This window comes from Chiloscyllium punctatum, chromosome 10 (assembly GCF_047496795.1).
Source record: "Chiloscyllium punctatum isolate Juve2018m chromosome 10, sChiPun1.3, whole genome shotgun sequence".
NCBI lineage: Eukaryota > Metazoa > Chordata > Chondrichthyes > Orectolobiformes > Hemiscylliidae > Chiloscyllium > Chiloscyllium punctatum.
In genome coordinates, this window is record NC_092748.1 from 94602136 (window position 1) to 94624032 (window position 21897).

Below are 21897 nucleotides of genomic sequence, written 5' to 3' on the forward strand. Positions count from 1 at the left end.
AGCTTGTTCTTTGCACTTCTGTGAACAAATACTGGGATGTGCATTAAAATTTTACAGTGCATTCATCTCCCTTTACTGCAATAAAGCTTTCTTCATTGTCATTCCCAACAGTATACCCAAAGTAATGGTCATATGTGGGAATTCCTGGTATGAATTTTATTTTCTCACTTCGTGGTGAACAAACAGTATGCCAAATTGAAAATTGATTTTGAAAACATGAAAATATACTATAATGAGACAACACCTAGTGACATTACTGTTTCATGTTTGGACAGTACTGATCAAGTAATATCCAATTCATGAATGTAAATAAGCTCTCTTTGGATAGTAATCTGAAGGAACGCTCGAAAAGTGAAGTGAATAGCTCAACTTGAAATAATTTTAACATGATTGCAGTCTTTTTTAGGATAGGTTTGGTGCAATTTTCACTTTCTTTGGGTCTTTAATTTTTGAAAAAATTTGAAGGATGTACATCGTTTACATACCATTCAAACCTCCAGTCGTTTTAACATTGTTACTGCAGGAAAAAAGAGCTACTGAGATTTTGCAGAGATATTCAGGGAATGACTTCTGATTGTTAATTTTTGCCTTTCTTTAATCTCCCTCCAGTCATTAATGCTGTCATGTACAGGTTCTAAAGCTGTATTTAAATCTTTCTTTGTAGGATCCAGGGCCAACACCACCTTCTCCTATGCTTGGTCTAAAACCATTGCAGTTACTAGAACTTAAGGCCAGAGGGCGCTTTGGTTGTGTATGGAAAGCTCAACTACTGAATGAATATGTGGCAGTTAAAATATTTCCAATTCAGGTAAAAAGCCTCCCTTGCAATGACTGAGAAGTGTGTAGCCTTTCTAATAAAAATATTTATCCTTGTTCGTGAATTATGGCAATTTGTTCAATAATAGTTTACAATGCTGTACCGTTTCTGTTTCTCTAGGACAAACAGTCCTGGCAAAATGAATATGAAATATACAGTCAACCTGGAATGAACCATGAAAATCTTTTGCACTTCATTGGTGCAGAGAAAAGAGGCACAAACATAGATGTGGAGTTGTGGTTGGTAACTACCTTCCATGAAAAGGTAGAGTATTGTGGTTTGAGAGATTTTGGCTTTTTTAGTGTCGATGCCTAAATTTCTGTCAATTGTCAAAAACTATCAGATTAACCACCAAGTAAATGATTGTAATCCTTCTCATGCTACAAAGATGCTCACTGGGCGTTGGATGGTTCTGAAGCTGATCATAAGCTCATTTAGCCAGTGGAGGTTGTTGATGTGTGATCAAGTATCCTCCTTAATTTTGCATTTCAACAGATAATTGCTGATGCCTTCAGTTTTTTCAGTAGAAAACCCCCATCTTTAAGAGCCAGAAGAAGAAAACCCAAGATGAATAAAGATTTAATTCGTTTTTGTTGTGAAAGGAATTACATTTCAGATTTGACTAATTGGGGCGTAATTAAAAACACAGCACAGAGGTTCATCCCAAAGTAAAAAAAAATTATCTGGTGGGGGTGGGGTGAAGTGGATTAAACAGCCATGGCTGACAAAGCAAGTCAGGAAATGTATCAAAGAAAAAAAAGAGATCCTATAAAGTGGCCAAGAGCACTGGGAAATCAAAAGATTGGGAAGACTGCAAAAACAAACAGAGGATAACAAAGAGAGAAATAAGGAAGGAGAGAATCGAATATGAAGGTAAGCTAGCCAGTAATATTTGAAATGATAGTAAAAGTTTCTTTCAATGCATAAGAAACAAACTAGAGGCAAAAGTAGAAATTGGGCTACTCCAAATTGATGCAGTAAGGCTAGTGCTGGGAGATATGGAAATAGCTGAAGTACTTTGTGTTAGTCTTCACAGTGGAAGACATGAGTAATATCCCAACAATTAACGAGAGTCAGGGGGCAGAGTTGAGTATGGTAGACATTACAAAAGAGTGCTAGAAAAGCTAAAAGGTCTAAAAATCGATAAATGTCCTGGCCCTGATGGGCTACACCAAGAGTTCTGAGGGAGGTATCTGAGGAAATAGCAGAGGCGTTGGTTATGATCTTTTTAAAAACCACTAGAGTCAGGGAAAGTCCCAGATGATTGGAAAATCGCTTTTGTAACCCCCTTGTTCAAGAAAGGATCAAGAGAAAAGGTGGAAAATTATAGGCCAATTAGCCTAACCTCTGTTGTAGGTAAAATTCTTGAATCCGTCATTAAGGATGAGATTTCTAAATTTTTGGAAGTGCAGGGTGGGATTAGAACAAGTCAGCATGGATATAGTAAGGGGAAGGTCATGCCTGACAAACCTGTTAGAATTCTTTGAAGAGGTAACAGGTAGGTTAGACCAAGGATACCCAGTGGATGTTATCTATCTCGACTTCCTGAAGGCCTTTGATAAGATGCTTCACAGGCGGCTGCTGATTAAGGTGAGGGCCCATGGTGTTCGAGGTGAGCTACTGGCATGGATTGAGGATTGGCTGTCTGACAGAAGGCAGAGAGTTAGGATAAAAGGTTCATTTTCAGAATGGCACATGGGCGACAAGTGGTGTCCTGCAACGTTCGGTGTTGGGGTCGCAGCTGTTCACTTTAATGATCTGGATGAAGGGACTGAGGGCATTCTGGGAAAGTTTACCGATGTTACAAAGTTAGATGGACAGGCAGGTAGTACTGAGGAGGTGGAGAGGCTGTAGAAAGGTTTAGACAGTTTAGAAGAATGGTCCAGGAACTGGCTGATAAAATTCAACGTGAGCAAATGTGAAGTCTTGCACTTTGGAAAAATGAATACAGGCATGGACTATTTCCTAAATGGTGAGAAACTTCATACAGCCAAAGTACAAAGGGATCTGGGAAAGCTGGATTCTCTAAATGTTGACTTGCAGGTTGAGTCCGTGATTACAAAAGCAAATGTAATGTTGTCATTTATCTCAAGAGGGTTGGAATATAAAATCAGTGATGTGCTTTTGAGACTTTATAAAGCTCTAGTTAGGCCTTATTTGGAATACTATATCCAGTTTAGGGTCCCCACACCTCAGGAACGATATACTGGCACTGGAGCAATTCCAGCGGAGATTTACACGGACGATCCCTGGAATGGTAGGCCTAGCATACAATGAATGGATGAGGATCCTGGGATTGTATTCATTAGAGTTTAGAAGGTTGAAGGGTGATCTAAGAGAAACTTACAAAATAATGCATGACTTAGAAAGGATGGACGCTGGGAAATTGTTTCTGTTAGGTGGGGCGACTAGGACCCATGGGCACAGCCTGAGAATTGGAGGGGGTTAATTTATAATGGAAATGAGGAGACATTTCTTCAGTCTGAGAGTGCTGGGCCTGTGGAATTCATTGCCATGGAGCGCAGTGGAGGCTGGGCTGTTAAATGTCTTCAGGGCAGAGATTGATAAATTCATAATCTGTCCAGGAGTTAAGGGCTATGGGGAGAGTTCGGATAAGGGCTTGAAATGCCTATCAGCCATGATTAAATGGCGGAGTGGACTTGATGGACCGAATGACCTTACTTTCACTCCTATGTTTTGTGGTCTTAAACCGAATTGCATTTTACAGAGCAGAGAACAGAGTTCATGGGTAGAATTAAGTGATTTGGCTTTCTTTGTCTAAGCATTATAGAGTTAGTACTATAATCCCTGCCAGTTTCTTTTTAAAATAATTCATGAGATGTAAATATTGTGGTAAGGCAGATAGTACATATCCTTGATTGCTGTCAAGCAGGTGATGGTCAGCTACCATCTTGAACCTCTGAAGCACAGGTGGATAAGTACAACCAAAGTACTGTTGGATAGAACGTGGTAGGGTTTTGGCCTAGTTGTTGATGAAGGAGAGGTGATATGTTTCAAAGTCAACATAACAGGAGTGTCTTTGTGCAGAGGATGCTTGGAGATGATGGTGTCCACAGACCTGCTGCTCTTGTTCATCCAGACAGTTTGGTCACAGAGTTGCTGCACTGCATTTTGTACATATTATAGCAAATATGGTAGAAAGAATGAGTATTTATACTGTGATCTCTATTATAAAAGAAATTGTATTTTTATTCTAATATCCTGATATTGGTGTTAAGATCATCCAGAACCTATCAAATCTTGGGGTTAGAAACTTGAAGTTTGACATTGTCACTAAATTGGCATTTCTCAATGAAATGCAGAACATATTTAAATTCCAATTATTCAGAAATTGTTAACTTGAACTAAATGAGTGAATGGATGCATTGTCTTCTAATGTTACTGGAAAAAAAGCATTTTATTGAAGTTTATTATTTTGCACTCATCATAACAGTTGACACAAATACCAGTTCAAAGGAAAAACCAGTATTTATACTGTATGAGAGGGGAGTGCGTATTGGGTGGCAAGTGGATTCTGACTGGTCGTGGTTTGCCTGGAGAATGCCCCAATTAATATTTGTCAGTAAACAAGGCTGGCCGGAGCAAAATAACTCAACAGGAAAAATTGCCCAACAATAGTTAGTTAAAGAAATTAAACATAGTATTACTGATCCAAAGAATACTTGTATAAAGTTGCCAGGAAAAAGTAGCAAGCCTGAGGACTGGGAGCAATTTAGAGTTCAGTGAAGAATGCATGTAAGACATAGGAGCAGAAGTTAGGCCATTCAGCCCATCGGGTTTGCTCCACCATTCAGTCATAGTTGATAGGTTTCTCAACCCTGTTATAGCATCATAAAGATGCACAGCATGGAAACAGACCCTTTGGTTCAACTCATCCATGCCGACTAGATATCCCAACCCAATCTACTCCCACCTGCCAGCACCTGGCCAATATCCCTCCAAGCCCTTCCTATTCATATATTCATCCAGTTCCTTTTAAATGTTGCAATTGTACTGGCTTCCACCACTTCCTCTGGCAGCTCATTCCATACACGTGCCACCCTCTGCATGAAAAAGTTGCCCTTAGGTCTTTTTTATATCTTTCTCCTCTCACCCTAAATCGATGCCCTCTAGTTCTGGACTCCTCCACCCCAGAGAACAGACTTTGTCTATTTATCCTATCCATGCCTCTCATAATTTTGTAAACCTCCATAAGGTCACCCCTCAGCTTCCGACACTCCAGAGAAAAACAGCCCTAGCTTATTCAACCTCTCCCTACAGCGCAAATCCTCCAACCCTGGTAACATCCTTGTAAATCTTTTCTGAACCCTTTCAAGCTTCAGAACATCCTTCTGATAGGAAGGAGACAGAATTGCACGTGATATTCCAACAGTGGCCTAACCAATGTCCTGTACAGCCACAATGTGACGTCCCAATTCCTGTACTCAATACTGTGACCAATAAAGGAAAGCATACCAAACGCCGCCTTCACTATCCTATCTACCTGCGACTCCACTTTCAAGGACTATGAACCTGCATTCCAAGGTCTCTTTGTTCAGCAACACTCCCTAGGACCTTACCATTAAGTGTATTATTCCTGCCAAGATTTGCTTTCCCAAAATGCAGCACCTCACATTTATCTAAATTAAATTTCCATCTGCCACTTCTCAGCCCGTTGGCCCATCTGATTATGATCCCATTGTAATCTGAGGTAACCTCCTTCACTGTCCACTATACCTCCAATTTAGGTGTCATCAGCAAACTTACTAACTGTACCTCTTATGCTCACATTCCAAATCATTGATATAAATGAGGAATAGTAGTAGATCCAGCACCGATCTTTGTGGAACACCACTGGTCACAGACCTCCAGTCTGAAAAACAACCCTCCACCACCACCCTCTGTCTTCTACCTTTGAGCCAGCCCTGTATTCCATGAGATCTAACCTTGCTAGCCAGTATCCCATGGGGAACCTTGTCGAATGCCTTACTGAAGTCCATATATATCACATCTACCACTCAGCCTTCATCAATCCTCTTTTGTTACTTTTTCAAAAAACACAATCAAGTCTTTAAGACATGACTTCCCACACGCAAAGCATGTTGATTATCCCTAATCAGTCCTTGCCTTTCCAAATACATGTACATCCTGTCCCTCAGGATTCCCTCCAACAACTTGTCCACCACCAACGTCAGGCTCACTGATCTATAGTTCCCTGGCTTATCCTTATCACCTTTCTTAAACAGTGGCACCACGTTAGCCAACCTCCAGTCTTCCAGCACCTCACTGTGACTATCAATGATACAAATATCTCAGTAACAGGCCCAGTAATCACTTCTCCAACTTCCCACAGAGTTCTAGTGTACACCTGATCAGATCTTTTATGCGTTTCAAGGTATCCAGCAATTCCTCCTCTGTAATATGGACATTTTTCAAGATGTCCCCATCTATTTCCCTACAGTCGACATCTTCCATATCCTTTTCCACAGTAAATACTGATGCAAAATACTCGTTTAGTGTCTCCCCCGTTTTCTGCGGCTCCACACAAAGAGGCCGCCTTGCTGATTTTTGAGGGGCCCTAGCCTCTCCTTGGTTACCAGCTTGTCCTTAATGTATTTGTAAAAACCTTTGGATTCTCCTTAATTCTATTTGCCAAAGCTATCACATGTCCCCTTTTTGCCCACCTGATTTCTCTCTTAAGTATACTCCAACTGCCTTTATACTCTTCTAAGGATTCACGGCTGTATCTTGTCTATACCTGACATATGCTTCCTTTTTCTTAACCAAACCTTCAGTTTCTTTAGTCATCCAGGATTCCCTATACCTACCAGCCTTTTCTTTCACCCTAACAGAAATATACTTTCTCTGGACTCTCGTTATCGCATTTCTGAAGGCTTCCCATTTTCCAGCCGTCCCTTTTTCTGCAAAAATCTGCCCCCAATCAGCTTTTGGAAGTTCTTGCCTAATACTGTCAAAATTGGCCTTTTTCCAATTTAGAACTTCAACTTTTTAAATCTGGTCTATCCTTTTCCATCACTGGTTTTAAACTAATAGAATTATGGTTGTTGGCCCCAAAATACTCCCCCACTGACACCTCAGTGACCTGCCCTGCCTTATTTCCCAAGAGTAGGTCAGGTTTTGCACCTTCTCTAGTAGGTACATTCACATACTGAATCAGAAAGTTTTCTTGTGCACACTGAGCAAATTCCTCTCCATCCAAACCCTTAACACTATATGGCAGTTCCGGTCTGTGTTTGGAAAGTTAAAATCCCCGACCATAACCACTCTATTATTCTTACTGATAACTGAAATCTCCTTACAATTTTTTTTCTCAATTTTCCTCTGACTATTAGGGGATCTGTAATACAATTCCAAGATGATCATCCCTTTCTTATTTCTCAGTTCTACCCAAATAACTTCCCTGGATGTATTTTCGGGAATATCCTTCCTCAGTACAGTTGTAATGCTATTTCTTAACAAAAACGCCATTCCCCCTCCTCTCTTGCCTTCTTTTCTATTCTTCCTGTAGCCTTGGTATCCTGGAACATTAAGCTGCCAGTCCTGCCCATCCCTGAGCCATGTTTCTGTAACTGCTATGATATCCCAGCCCCATGTTCCTAACCATGCCCTGAGTTCATCTGCCTCCCCTGTTAGGCATTGAAATAAATGCAGTTTAGTTTATTAGTCCTACCTTGTCCCTGCCTGCCCTGACTGTTTGACATTCCTTTGTTCTCAACTGTACCAGTCTCAGACTGATCTCTTTTCTCACTCTCTGTCCCTGGGTCATCTCTCTTCTCCCCCCACCACCACCCCTTACGAGCTGAAATCCTCCCTACCGAGCAGCTCTAGCAAATCTCCCTGCCGGTATATTAGCCTCCTTTCAATTTCGGTGCAATCAGTCCTCCTTGTGAAGGTCACTTCTACCCCAAAATAATTTCCAATGATCCAAACATGTGAATCCTTCTCTTATATACCATCTCCTCAGCCATGCATTCATCTGCTCTGTCCTCCTATTCCTGCCCTCACGAGCTCAAAGCACAGGGGGTAATCCAGATATTACTACTCTCGATGACCTCCTTTTTAAATTTCTGCCTAACACTTTGTAATCTCCCTTCAGAATCTCAACCTTTTCTCTTCTTGTGTCATTGGTACTGGCCCCATTCCCCTTTGAGAATATTCTGCACCGTCTCTGAGACATCCTTGATCCTGGCACTAGGGAAGCAACGCACGATTCTGATTTTTCATTGCTGGCCACAGAAACGTCTGTCTGTACCTCAGACTAGACAGTCCTCTAACACAGTCGATCTCTTAGAACGTGACGTGTCCCTCATTGCATTTCAGCCACTCTCAATATCAGAAATTTGTCTGATCGTGGTCGGTTCCCTTGAGAATCCATCACCCCCTACATTTTCCAAAATAGCATACTTGTTTGAAATGGGGATAGCCACAGAAGACTCCTGCACTAACTGCCTACCTCTCTTACCTTTCTTGGAGTTAACCCATCTATGTATCTGTATCTGAGACTTTTCCCCCCTTCCTGTAACTGCCATTTATCACATCCCCTTGCTCTTGCAAATTCCTCATTGTCTCTCACGGTCTCTCCAACCGATCCATTCGATATGATAGGATTCACAACCAATGGCGTTTATTGCAGATATAATCTTCAGTAACCCGTAAACTCTCCCTAAATGCCCACATCAGACAAGAAGAACATATCACTCTACTAAAGACCGTTTTTGCTTCTTTCAGTGTACAGACCCAGAAAGTAGCACTGTCTTATTCCTCTGCAAACACACTTCTCCTAGTTAAATTAATACTTATGGCTTATATTTTAAGTTTAATCAAGAGATATACCTTAATAAAACATATAATCAAGAAAGAACCCACTCTACTCACTACTGCAGACTTATTGTATGGCCACGCTTAAAATATTCACTTATCTGTTTCTGTGCTGTGACCTCTCCCAAACAGGTTCCTCTAAGATCAGTTGTGAATTTCACTGTTTGTTAATTTTACCACACACACTCTGATGTCAAACAATAAATGAATTCAACAGCAAAGGCACTAACTGCACAGGTTCACTGCTGTCTGTCTCTCTCTCTCTCTCTGTCTCTCTCTCTGTCTCTGTCTCTGTCTCTCTCTCTGTCTCTGTCTCTCTCTGTCTCTGTCTCTGTCTCTCTCTCTGTGTCTCTGTCTCTCTCTGCCTCTCTCCCTCTGTCTCTCTCTGTGTCTCTCTCCCTCTCTCCCTCTGTGTCTCTCTCCCTCTCTGCCTCTCTCCCTCTCTCCCTCTCTCCCTCTCTGCCTCTCTGCCTCTCTGCCTCTCTGCCTCTCTGCCTCTCTGCCTCTCTGCCTCTCTGCCTCTCTGCCTCTCTCCCTCTCTCCCTCTCTCCCTCTCTCCCTCTCTCCCTCTCTGCCTCTCTGCCTCTCTGCCTCTCTGCCTCTCTGCCTCTCTGCCTCCCTCTCTCCCTCTCTCCCTCTCTCCCTCTCTCCCTCTCTCCCTCTCTCCCTCTCTCCCTCTCTCCCTCTCTCCCTCTCTCCCTCTCTCCCTCTCTCCCTCTCTGCCTCTCTGCCTCTCTGCCTCTCTGCCTCTCTGCCTCTCTGCCTCTCTGCCTCTCTGTCCCTCTCCCTCTCTGTCTCTCTCTGTCTCTCTGTCCCTCTCTGTCCCTCTCTGTCCCTCTCTGTCCCTCTCTGTCCCTCTCTGTCCCTCTCTGTCCCTCTCTGTCCCTCTCTGTCCCTCTCTGTCCCTCTCTGTCCCTCTCTGTCCCTCTCTGTCCCTCTCTCCCTCTCTCCCTCTCTCCCTCTCTCCCTCTCTCCCTCTCTCTCCCTCTCTCCCTCTCTCCCTCTCTCCCTCTCTCTCTCCCTCTCTCTCTCCCTCTCTCCCTCTCTCCCTCTCTCCCTCTCTCCCTCTCTCCCTCTCTCCCTCTCTCCCTCTCTCCCTCTCTCCCTCTCTCCCTCTCTCCCTCTCTGCCTCTCTGCCTCTCTGCCTCTCTGCCTCTCTCGCTCTCTCGCTCTCTGTTTCGCTCTCTCGCTGTACTCCATCAAGTACAGACCCAGAGTCCTTAGATGTTCCTCATTTTATTTTTATTCCTGTGCACCTCCTTGACCTGCTCCAGGCCCAGTACATCTTTCCTGAGGTGTGGGGTCCAAAACTCTTTACATTACTCTAAATGGGGTCAGGCTAGACTTTTATAAAGCCTCACGAGTACATCCCTGCCTTTGTATTACTGTCCTCTCGAAATAGTTACCAATACAGTAGACCCCCCCACTCGTATCCGCAGGGGATACATTGCAAGACCTACCGCAGGTAGGAGTGAACCCATTCGTTTCAATGGGAAATGTACCTTCCCGGCAGCCTCCTGATCTCTGGTTGCGGAAGGTTCCCTATAATATGTTCAGGCCCCGGTAAATTGCGGGTAACTAAAACATAAAACATAGAGAACATAGAAAAGTACAGCACAGAGCAGGCCCTTTGGTCCACAATGTTGTGCCGAGATTTAATCCTATTCTAAAATATAGTAATTTAACCTACGCACTCCTCAGTTCACGGCTATCCATGGAAAATGATTCTGTGGGTACAGGGGTCGCCCTGTATTGTGTTTGCCTTCCTAATTATCTACTCAACCTGCAAGTTAATCTTCAGAAAATCCTGGACTAGGACTCCCAAGTCTCTTTGCACTTAAGATTTCTGAATTTTCTTCCCATTTAGAAAATACTCCTGTACCTCAGTTCTTCCTACCAAGGTGCATGATCTCACACTTGCCCGCATTGCATTCCATCTGCCATTTCTTTGCATGATCTGTAAACTTAACCAGAATACCCTAATTTCCTTCATCTAGATCATTAATGTATTGTTATGCACCAGGCCAGATCCCACCAAAAACATTTCAAAAAAAGTAGTGTGGACCCTAACTTTTCTAGTTGTGTTAAGCCAGGGTAAATGGAAATTCCAGGAATGCTGTTGCTGCCTCAATCACAGTTTTAAACAAAACAATTTATTTGCAATATTACAAGATGAAACATAAATAAAAGAGAACAGAATAGGGTAGGTTATTCTATCTGAAAACCCAACCGATTATCCAAATGTAATGATGCTCTTCCAACTACTTGCAACAATCCTCATAAGCACCTCTTGGCAAACAAGGTAAAATCAAACACAGGGTCTTACAAGAGAGGTGTTAGAGAGATTCAGCACAGAACAGCTTCTTCCATTTAGCTGTTTCTTCGATCAGCAGCCTCAAAACTGACTGACTGCTTGCTCTGAGCAGCCAGACTGCTAAAACCCAAACCCCAACCAAACCAGAGAAAATCTCAGCTGGGATAACTGGCCGCTCTCCCTTCATTATGCAAGTATTTTTTTAAACTTAATGTCATTGAAGAAGCTTTCATACCAGACATTTCAGAACCTATGTATCGTAAAACACTTTTGGGGAAAAAAAAAACCAAGGGTAATACAACCTTGTTAAAGGGGCAGCAGTATCACAGTGTAAAGTGAAATATTGTGGTCCCAACACTGACCCTTGTAGAACAGCACTAGTCACTGGTTGCCATCCTGAGAAGGACCCTTTTAATCCCACTGTCGTCTTTCTACCAAACAGCCAATCTTTTATCCATGCTAGTACCCTGCCTCTAATGCGATGGGCCCTTATCTTACTCAATAGCCTCGAGTACGGCACTTTGTCAAAAGCCTTCTGAAAGTGTAGGTAGATAACATACATTGGCTCTCCTTGGTCGTGCTTGCTTATTATCTCCTCCACGAATTCTAACAGATTTGTCCGGCATGACCTCCCCTTGATGAAACTGTGCTGACTTTGCCCTATTTTACCATCCACTTCCAAGTATTCAGAAATCTCATCCTTCACAATGGACTCCAAAATCTTACCCATGACCGAGGTCAAACGAATCAGCTCGTAATTTCCCATCTTTTGCCATATGTTCCTCTTAAACGGGGGGGGGGGGGTTACATTAGTGATTTTCCAGTCTTCAGGGGCTGTCTCTGACTCCAGTGATTCCTGATAGGTTCCCACTAACACCTCCACTATCTCTTCAGCTATCTCCTTCAGAACTCTGGGAAGTAGTCCATGTGGGCCAGGTGATTTATCCATTTTCAGATCTTCAGTTTTTCAAGTACCTTCACTGACTGCCTTGAAGTTTTTGGGCTATTATTCATGTCTTCCACCATAAAGATTGATGCAAAGTACTTATTCAGTTCCTCCACCATTTCATTGTTCCCCATTACTATCACTCCAGCATCATTTTCCAGTAACTCAATGACCAACTTTGCCCTTCTTTTGCCCTTTATATATCTAAGGCAACTCTTGCAATAATTTTTTATATTGTTGTTATAACTTACCAATAAAGTAATGCAGCAGGGATTGATGGGAATCTGAATTGTAGATGAGAGTGTGATGCTAGAAAAGCACAGCAGGTTAGGCAATTCCTGATGAGGGGCTTTTGCTGGAAACTTCGATTTTCCTGCTATCGGATGCTGCCTGACCTGCTGTGCTCTTCTAGCACCACACTCTTGACACTAATCTCCAGCATCTGCGGTGCTCTCTTTCATCTACCTGAATTGTAGTTCCACTGTACAGGACGTTGAGGGTAGTGAGGTGACATTGTTAATCAAGGGTAGTATTGAAGCAGCTGAGATGACATTTCAGGACCCAACCACTGAGGTAGTTTGGGCGAGGTTAGAAACAAGAAAAGAGAGGTCACCCTGTTGAGAGTTTTTTATAGGCCTCTGAATTGTTCCAGGAATGTAGAGGAAAGGCTGCCAATGAGTTGCTGGAAAAGCACAGCAGGTCAGGCAGCATCCAAGGAACAGGAGAATCGACGTTTCGGGCATAAGCCCTTTCTTCAGAAATTCCTGAAGAAGGGCTTATGTCCCAAACGTCGATTCTCCTGCTCCTTGGATGCTGCCTGACCTGCTGTGCTTTTCTAGCAACACATTTTTCAGCTCTGATCTCCAGCATCTGCAGTCCTCACTTTTTTTCTGAAAGGCTAGCAATGATGATTTTCGATAGGAGCGAAAGTAACAGGATAGTTGTTATGGGGGACTTCAACTTCCCCAATATTGACTATAGTTCAAGAAGTTTAGATGGGTCAGTTTTTGCTCAATGTTTGAAAGAGGGTGTTCTGACACAGTATGTAGACAGGCCCACAAAGGACGATGCCATATTGGATTTGGTACTGGAGACTGAACCCGGCCAGATGTTAGATTTGGAGGTAGGTGAACATTTTGGCGATAGTGATCATAATTCAGTTATATTTATAATGGCAATGGGCAGGGATAGGTGTATACTCGAGGAAAGAGATATAACTGAGGAAAAAGCAATTATGATGTGATTCGGCAGACTTGGGATGTATGGGATGGGTAAGGAAACTGCAAGGGATGGACACACATGAAACGTGGAGCTCATTCAAGGAACAGCTACTGCGGGTCCTTGGTAAGTATGTACCTATCAGGCAGGGAGGTAGTTGTCAAGAGATGGTTTACTAAAGAAGGTGAAGCTCTTGTCAAGAGGAAGAAGAAGGCTTACGTGAGGATGAGGCATGAATGCTTAGTTAGGGGTTTTGAGAGTTAAAAGTTAGCCAGAAAAGATCTAAAGCGAGGGCTAAGAGGAGCCAGGAGGGGATATGAGAAGTTGTTGATGGATAGGATCAAGGAAAACCCGAAGGCCTTCTATAGCCTTATGAGGAATAAAAGACTGACTAGAGTAAGATTAGGGCCAATCAAAGATAGTAGTGGAAAGTTGTGTGTGGAATCTGAGGACATCGGGGAAGGTACTTAATGAATGCTTTTCGTCAGTCTTCATATTGGAAAAGGGCAATGTTAGTGAGAATACGGAGATACGGGCTACAAGATTAGATGGGATTGAAGTTGACAAAGAGGAAGTTTTAGCAATTTTGGAAGATCTGAAAATAGATAAGACCCCGGGGCGGATGGGATTTATCCTCTCATTCTCTGGGAAGCCGGGGAGGAGATTGCAGAGCCTTTAGCTTTGATCTTTATGTCATCATTGTCAATAGGAATAATGTCAGAAGACTGGACGATAGCAAATGTTGTACCTTGTTTAAGAAAGGGAGTCTGGGCAACCCCAGTAATTATAGGCCATTGAGCCTTCCTTCGGTTATGGTGTTGCAAAAGGCTAGAAGAGGTAGAAAGGGTAGGTTGTGCCTCACTAACCTTATTGAATTCTTAGAGGAGGTGGCAAAGTAGTTGATGTGGTGTATGTGGACTTCAGAGCTGAAAAATGTGTTGCTGGAAAAGCGCAGCAGGTCAGGCAGCATCAAAGGAGCAGGAGAATCGACGTTTCGGGCATAAGCCCTTCATTCCTGAAGAAGGGCTTATGACCAAAACGTCGATTCTCCTGCTCCTTTGATGCTGCCTGACCTGCTGCGCTTTTCCAGCAACACATTTTTCAGCTCTGATCTCCAGCATCTGCAGTCCTCACTTTCTCCTGTATGTGGATTTCAGTAAGGTGTTCGCTAAGGCTCCACACAGGCTATTGCACAAAGTACAGAGTTTCGGGATTGAAGGTGATTTAGTGGTTTGGATCAGAAATTGGCTAACTAAAGGAAGTCAGAGGGTGGTAGTTGAGGGGAAATATTCATCCTGGAGCTCAGTTACCAGTAGTGTGCTGCAAGGATCTGTTTTGTGGCCACTGCTGTTTGTCATTTTTATAAATCATCTGGAGATGGGCATAGAAGGATGGGTTAGTAAATTTGCGGATGACACTCAGGTAGGCAGAGTTGTGAATAGTGCCGAAGGATGATGTGGGTTACATAGGGACATAGATAAGATGCAGAGCTGGGCTGAGAAGTGGCAAATGGAGTTTAATGCGGAAAAGTGTGAGGTAGTTCCCTTCAGAAGAAGTAACAGGAATGTAGATTACTGGGCTAATGGTAAAATTCTTGGCAGTGCAGATGAACATAGAAATCTCGGTGTCCAAGAGCATAAATTCCTGAAGGTTGCCACCCTGATTGATAGGGTTGTTAAGAAGGCACTTGGCGTGTTGGTGTTTATTGGTGGGGGGATTGAGTTTCGGAGCCACGAGGTCATGCTTCAGCTGTACAAAACACTGGTAAGACCACACCTGGAGTATTGTGTGCAGTTCTGGTTACCGCATTATAGGAAGGATGTGGAAGCTTGAGAAAGGATTCAGAGGATATTTGCTAGGATGTTGCCTGGTAGGGGAGGAAGGCCTTAGCAGGAAAGGCTTCAGGAATTGAGGCTGTTTTCATTGGAGAGAAGAAGGTTGAGAGCGACTTAATCGAAACAAATAAAATAACCAGAGGGTTAGATAGAATGGACAATGAGTGGTTTTGCTTAGATGATGAAGACTAACATGAGGGGCATAGCTTTAAATTGAGGGGTGATAGATTTCGGACAGACATCAGGGATAGTTTCTTTATCCAGAGTAGTAAGGACGTGGAATGGCCTGTCTGCAACAGTAGTAGACTTACCGTCTTTAAGGGCATTTAAGTGGGCATTGTACATCCATATGGATGATAATGGAATGGTGTAGGTTAGATGGGCATCAGACTAGTTTTGCTGGTTGTCGCAACATCGAGGGCCAAAGAGCCTGTATTGCGCTCTCACGTTCTATGTTCTTACCCTCATATTTAATCTTCTCCCTCTTTTATTTCTTTTTTTCGTTGTCCTCCGTTAAACCTTGTAGCTTCCCACTGCCCTTCACTGCATTCTTTTGCTCTCATGCTGTCCCTTACTCTCCTTGTGAGCTATGGTTGCCTCATCTTCCCTTTAGTATGCTTCTTTTCCCTAGGGGTGAATTTTTGCTGTATCTCCCAAATTACTCCCTGAATCATTATCTATTTGCTTTCCTGTTCCACTCCTCTCCCAGTCAGTTCTGGTTAGCTCCTCCATCATGACTCTGTAATTGCCTTTTATTCAACTATAATGCCGTTACATCTGATTCCACCTTCTCCCCCTCAAATTTTAGAATAATTTCTACCTCATTGCACAACACTAAATCCTGAATTGCTTGTTCCCTAGTGGGCTCCACCATAAGATGCTGCAAAAGCCATCTTGTAGACATTTCACAAATTCCTTTTTTTATTGCGATCCATTACCAATCTGATTTTTCCAGTCCACCTGCTTCTTGAAATCCCAAGATTGAATGGCCAACAGGTTGATTCTGAGGACAAAAATAGTGTATGAGAATGAATTTGGAAGGAAGGTAAAAGCTGACTGTAAGAGCACCTGTATGTTTTTTTTTCCCCAAATTAAAACAAATGTAGACTCCTTAACAGTCTGGAAGAATAGAATTGATAATGGAAAATAAGGCAGTGGTAGTGCAATTAAACAACAACTTTGGTTCTGTCTTCAGAGAGAAAACAAAAAAAACCTTTCCCAGAAGTGTAACGGAAGTAGGGGGCTTTTGGGAAGGAGTAACTGAATGAAGTTACTGTGTTTAAAAATTGGTAGTAGATTGGGAAGAAGTTGATGTACAAAGGCACTTGTCTGTCTAAACTGGTCATTGAAAGTAAGCATGCCGGTACACCTTGCAAATGGTATGTTGGCATTCATTGCAAGAGAATTTGAGTTCAGTTGTAGAAGGCCTTGTTAAGACCACATCTGGAAAATTGTGTGGAGGTTGCCATAGAGGGAGTATAGCGAAGATTCATCAGGCTGATTCCTGTGATGACTGATTTGTCGTAGGAGGAGAGATTGGGTTGACTGGGCCTGTATATCTCCAGGAGTTTTTTTTAAAAAAGTAGATAACATTTCTAGAAGTTAAAGGTGTCAAGGGGTATGGGGAGAACACAGAAGTATGGCTTTGAGATAGATTTTCAGCCATCATCTTATGATGAATGGCAGAGCAGATCCAATGAGTCACATGGTCTCCTTTTTTCCTACAGTAAAAATAGAATTTTTTTTGTTTCAGATTTCCAGCATACATCATTCTGTTTTCTTGCTATTTTCTACAGTCTTTCTACAGTAAAATATTGCGAACGCTAACTTGCCTGCACCAACATTTCTGTACATATTTTATGAAACCTTTTCAATGTGTAGGTTACGCTCAGGTGGTAGACTAAACGTTTATTAACACTGCATATTTTTTGAGAAGCATTTCAGAAGCCTTATTTTTACTCAGAAAACTTGTTCAGTTTTACAAACAATTTGTACATGGATTACCACTTATCCCCAAACTGGAAGCTGTACCTAAGGCATTTGCAGTTTGTATAGTTTTGTTGTACTTTGATCTGCCTGCCTCTAGTGTTGGTCAGTTATTACAATGGATCATAATATTATTTAAAAACTTGTGTTCGGGAGCGGAATCATTTATAGCTTTGAAGTTTGTATTTCTTTATTGCAGATTAAGAAGCTGGGGAGGGGGAGATGTAGTTTTAGTTTCATTTTTGAGTTCTGTGATTGGTGGGTAGACTGGAAATTTATTTGAATAAGGCTTTTAGAGAGGGGAAAAATGGTCTCTCAATAGCTCAATGCTTAGGAAATAAAGAGAAGAACAATTGAGATCCTGCCTAGCCATAAGGTGCCCTATGACCCAGAGATACAGAGATTGAAACAGGTTTGTTTAGAAAAAATGAAATATTATTCCAGAAAGTTACTCAGTGGCCAAGTTTCTTTCAAAAAGAGAAGTTAGTTATATAGAGGAAAAAGGTTGTATATAGCAGGATCAGTACAGTTTAGCAGTCTCCAAGATAGGGCAGAAGGAAAGTCCTGAATGGCTAAATGTACTAAGAGAAGCTCTAGAACAGAAAGCAGTATAATAGGAGGAGGCGTTCCTGTTAAGGAATAATTGAGCTGTGTATGTTAGTTTAGTGGTCTCGGCAAAAGACACTAACTGAAGAAATACTATTAAGTGAATGCACAATATGCCAAAAATAAAACCATTTCAGACTTCCAACTTAACAACTTTAAAGAGTAAACTAGCTGACCTTCGCTGAAGTTTGAGTATCTTTAATGTTGTTTGGAGGTAAGGGGGGGGGGGGGGGGGGGGGGGGGTGGGGGGGAGAGGAGAATGGGTTGACATTTTATTTCTGATACTTTTAACCAGAGTATTTCAAATAGTCAAAGAGTCATACACTATGGAAACAGTTAGGTCCAAATCCTCTCTGCTGACCACCTGTCCCAATCTGACCTAGTCCCATTTGCCAGCATTTGGCCCATATTCCTCTAAATCCTTCTTATCCATATACCCATCCAGATGTCTTTTAAATGTTGTAATTGTACTTGCCTCCACAACAGTTCTTTCATAGAAGAAGATAATTGGTGTTGCTTTTCCTTTGTGTGTCGTAAGATTTGATGTAACATGTCAATACCTTGCTAAAAATACATTGGTGGCTATTGTCAATATATTTAATGACTGACCACCATGGTAAACAAATTACAAAAATAACCTTATAACTAGGTTTCACTTTGGGATCTGACTTGTCCAATATTACCATTAGATGGAATCATCCCACAGTGGTGATGAAACATTGTGGAATTCTTATTTTTTCTGATATAGTTTTATATTATCTCAATTTTTCACCTTATGTTGTATTTAACGATAGACCTGATTGGATAACTGTAAAACTTCTTGGAGCATGTGAATTGATTTGGAGCTGAATCAAATACATAACCAACTTCAGATCAATTTTCATGAATGGGCATCATCGACCTGAAATGCTAACTCTTATTTCTCTCCACAGATGTTGCTTGACTGCTGAATATTTCCAGCATTTCTACTTCCTATTTCTTTCATGACTGAGGTTTTTCTCTTGCATACTCAAAAAAGAGAATTGATGACTTTTACTGATTATTATTATTTGACTTGTGTTGGCTTTGTAGTTGCCAGTGGTGCACTAAGGAGGTGCCAAGTAGGGTAGTATATTTCTCTGCACAATATTAGAGAGTAGGTCAGGCATTTGCTGTAGTTTGCAAAGTAAAACTGGAGAAACTCAAATTTGCTTTTTTGTTGACCCACTCTCTGGTCTAAAGAATCATTTTGTGTTATTGGAAACAAAAAGGTCTGATTTAAAAATGAATGTTAAGATAAAACGATATATTTCGGAAATAAATCTACGAGTAATCTACATAAACATCTTACCCATCACACATTAGATGTCTGAAAGAAAAAAATCAGGGAGCTAAGATCTCAGCCACTTGTATCTTTGGTAAATATAGATTTCATGTTTTTTCCTTTCAGGGTTCCTTGTCAGATTATCTTAAAGCCAACGTGGTTACTTGGAATGAATTATGTCATATTGCTGAGAGCATGGCAAGAGGCCTCGCTTATCTACATGAGGATAAGCCTGGTTTAAAAGATGGACACAAACCTGCTATTGCTCACAGGTATGTCTGGCTTATTGATGTCCTTAGAACCTGTTTCTGAGCTTAGATAATCATTAAATGTGGAATGTGGTTGAAAACCCATGAATGAATTATTCAGATTGTTTGGTAGTCATGTTTCCTTTCTTGAACTGCCATTGCTTTTGGTACTGTTGAATCTGTACTTCTCTCAGAGTCTTAAGATGCCGTCCAGCCATGCTCCCAAGACTTGGCAAAATGGGTTGGATGTTCTGGAGTTTGACTAATGTGGAGGCCTTTAAAGATAATGGATAGAAACCAATTTAGAATTCCTGCTGCAACAGTTTTCATTGGTGCAGTATAAGGGCGGAGCTAGTGAGCCTGTCCCCTGCACTCCAGACCTCATTGCTTACCCTTGCAATGGAACTAATGAGTACGCCATTTCCTCCATTTTTATGGAGTTGGGTGTGTTTCTTGAGGGTTTGTGGTTCATGTTGCCTCTCTGGAGTTGTGAACCAAATTGTAGATTGAGAAACCTTCTACAAGACAAGTTTAAGTGGTCTTGCCAATATCTCCTATCCTTGCTACCCACTTGCCCATTTTGCACTCTTCACAGAAGCAATGAGATGCATAATAACAATGACATCTTGAAAATGCTTGCGAGCATAACAATCATTCAGAAATCTAGAAAAATACTGTCGCTCTTACTTTATAAAAAGTAAATCAAACACTACTGTTTGTAGTTTCAACTACAGAATCTTCAGTTGACTTCCTACCTCTTAACCAAATGAACATAAAGATATTGAAAGAAAGAATTCAAAGAATAATTTATTTTAATTCAAGAAATGTGAGATTTCCCAGCTGGGCCAGCATTTGTTGTCCATCCATATCGCCCTTGAGAAACAGATGGTAATTACCACCTTGAACTGCTGAATTCCATTTGATGTAGGTGTACCTGTGGTGCTGTTTGGGTCAGAAATCTAGATTTTGACCCAGGAACAGTGAAGAACAGCAATATAGTTCCAAGTCAGGATGGTGAATGGCGTTGAGGGAACTTGCAAGTATTGGTATTCCCGTGCTTCAGTTGCCTTTATCCTCCTCAATGGTACTGGTTGTTGGTTTGGAAGGTGCAGTCTAAGATCTTGCAGTTGACACGTGCTACGTGTGTCAGAAGTGAAGGGATTGAAAGTATGGATTTGGTACCAGACAAGTGAACTGACTTTTTGCGTATCATTGGAGCTGCAGTTATCATGATAAGTGGGGTTATTCCATCGCCCTTTGGACTTGTGCCTTGTAGGTGGTGGTCAGGCTTTGGAGCATCAGGAGATAGGTTACATTTTGCAGGAATTTTAGTTTCTGACCTGTGCTTGTAGCCAAAGTATTTATACGGCAAGCCTGGTTCAGTTTCTAGTCGATGGTAACCCCCACAAGAATGATTGATTTGGGGCAGTGCCATTGAGTGTTGAGGAGCAATGGTTAGACTCTCTTGTTGGAGATTTGGGTAGCCACTTGTCAGCCCATGCCTGGATATTGTTCAGATCTTGCTGCATTGATTGCTTCAGTATCTGAGAAGTTGCAAATGTTTTTGAATAGTAAGGAATTAACAGTGAACATTTACACATGTCCTTATGAAGGAAAGGTGTTTTATAAAGTAGCTGAAGATAGTTGTGCCTAGACCTGTCTACCTTAAAACCTCAATGGCTCAAGAACATCACCTTCTCCACAGCAATTTGCAATAGGCAATAAGTACTGGCTGAGTCAGAAATGTCCATATCCTATGAATGATTTTTTTAAAAAATCAGCTTATCATGCATACTATTGTTGTTCCTAAAATGGCTATCATACACGTTATGCATTTCAGAATTATGTCTTGTGTATAAAGTGTCCGCATATAAAATATCACGAAGCAAGTTTTACTTCTTGAAGTAGTATGTGCACTGGGTTGCTTCTTATAGTTTATTTTGTAAGGACTAGTATTTCTGCCTTGTTTGAACAGGGATTTCAAAAGTAAAAACGTGTTGCTGAAGAACAATCTCACAGCTTGTATAGGAGACTTTGGTTTAGCTTTGCGATTTGAAGCTGGGAAGTCAGCAGGTGATACCCATGGCCAGGTATGAATTATCAAAATACATTTTAATTGAGAATTTTTAAATGAAATTTGTTAAAACACGTGACTGTTTGACCTTCCATATGTTTCAAAGCGTTTTATTTAAGAATATAGTCACAAATGCCATGTTGTGCCTCAAGTGTGAAATGATTAAAAGCCACAGCACATTTGAGTTGCTTTTCTAAACAGACTGAGGAAGATTAGTGATGCAGTAGAGAAATTTTATTCTCTAGATATCTCAGCAGGTTACTTGGTAGGATTCCATTCCTAAAACCTTCATAAACAAAAGTTTATTTTGCAAGGACACTCTCAAGTATCAAAGTATATTACTTTGTATAGAAGTATAGAAATCTGTTAATTTTGGGTCTCCATTCCCCCTCAACCACCCTAACAACATCAGAAAAATGAAGACTCTGTGATTCTTAATTTCAGTGGGGACTGCAACCTTAATGTAGAAGCGTAATATTGGGAGCAGCTTCTGAGTTCAACCAAGAAATTGCAGCCGTTAATATATTTTCCAACACCTTTTGGGATTCTAGCATTCATATATTTGATCGGAGCTAGACTAATTTCGCTGTCTCTTTGATATGATATGGTTGTATTTTCTCAGATTGCGTATAACTGTGCCAGTATATTTTGGAATCAGCAGTGATGTAATGGTGCTCGCCAGTGACCTTGAAAGTTTTGATTAGATTAGAT

At 41.5% G+C, this 21897-nt stretch overlaps 1 protein-coding gene across 2 annotated transcripts in view; it reads left to right on the forward strand.

The window, feature by feature from the left end:
• acvr2aa (activin A receptor type 2Aa) overlaps positions 1–21897 on the forward strand; it is a 179927-nt gene that overhangs the window by 147757 nt on the left and 10273 nt on the right. For both annotated transcript variants that reach the window (XM_072579748.1, XM_072579749.1), the window contains 4 exons: positions 665–808; positions 938–1081; positions 18991–19136; positions 21088–21202. In XM_072579748.1, the coding sequence (XP_072435849.1) occupies positions 665–808; positions 938–1081; positions 18991–19136; positions 21088–21202 (549 nt within the window). The remainder of the gene's footprint in view (positions 1–664; positions 809–937; positions 1082–18990; positions 19137–21087; positions 21203–21897) is intronic.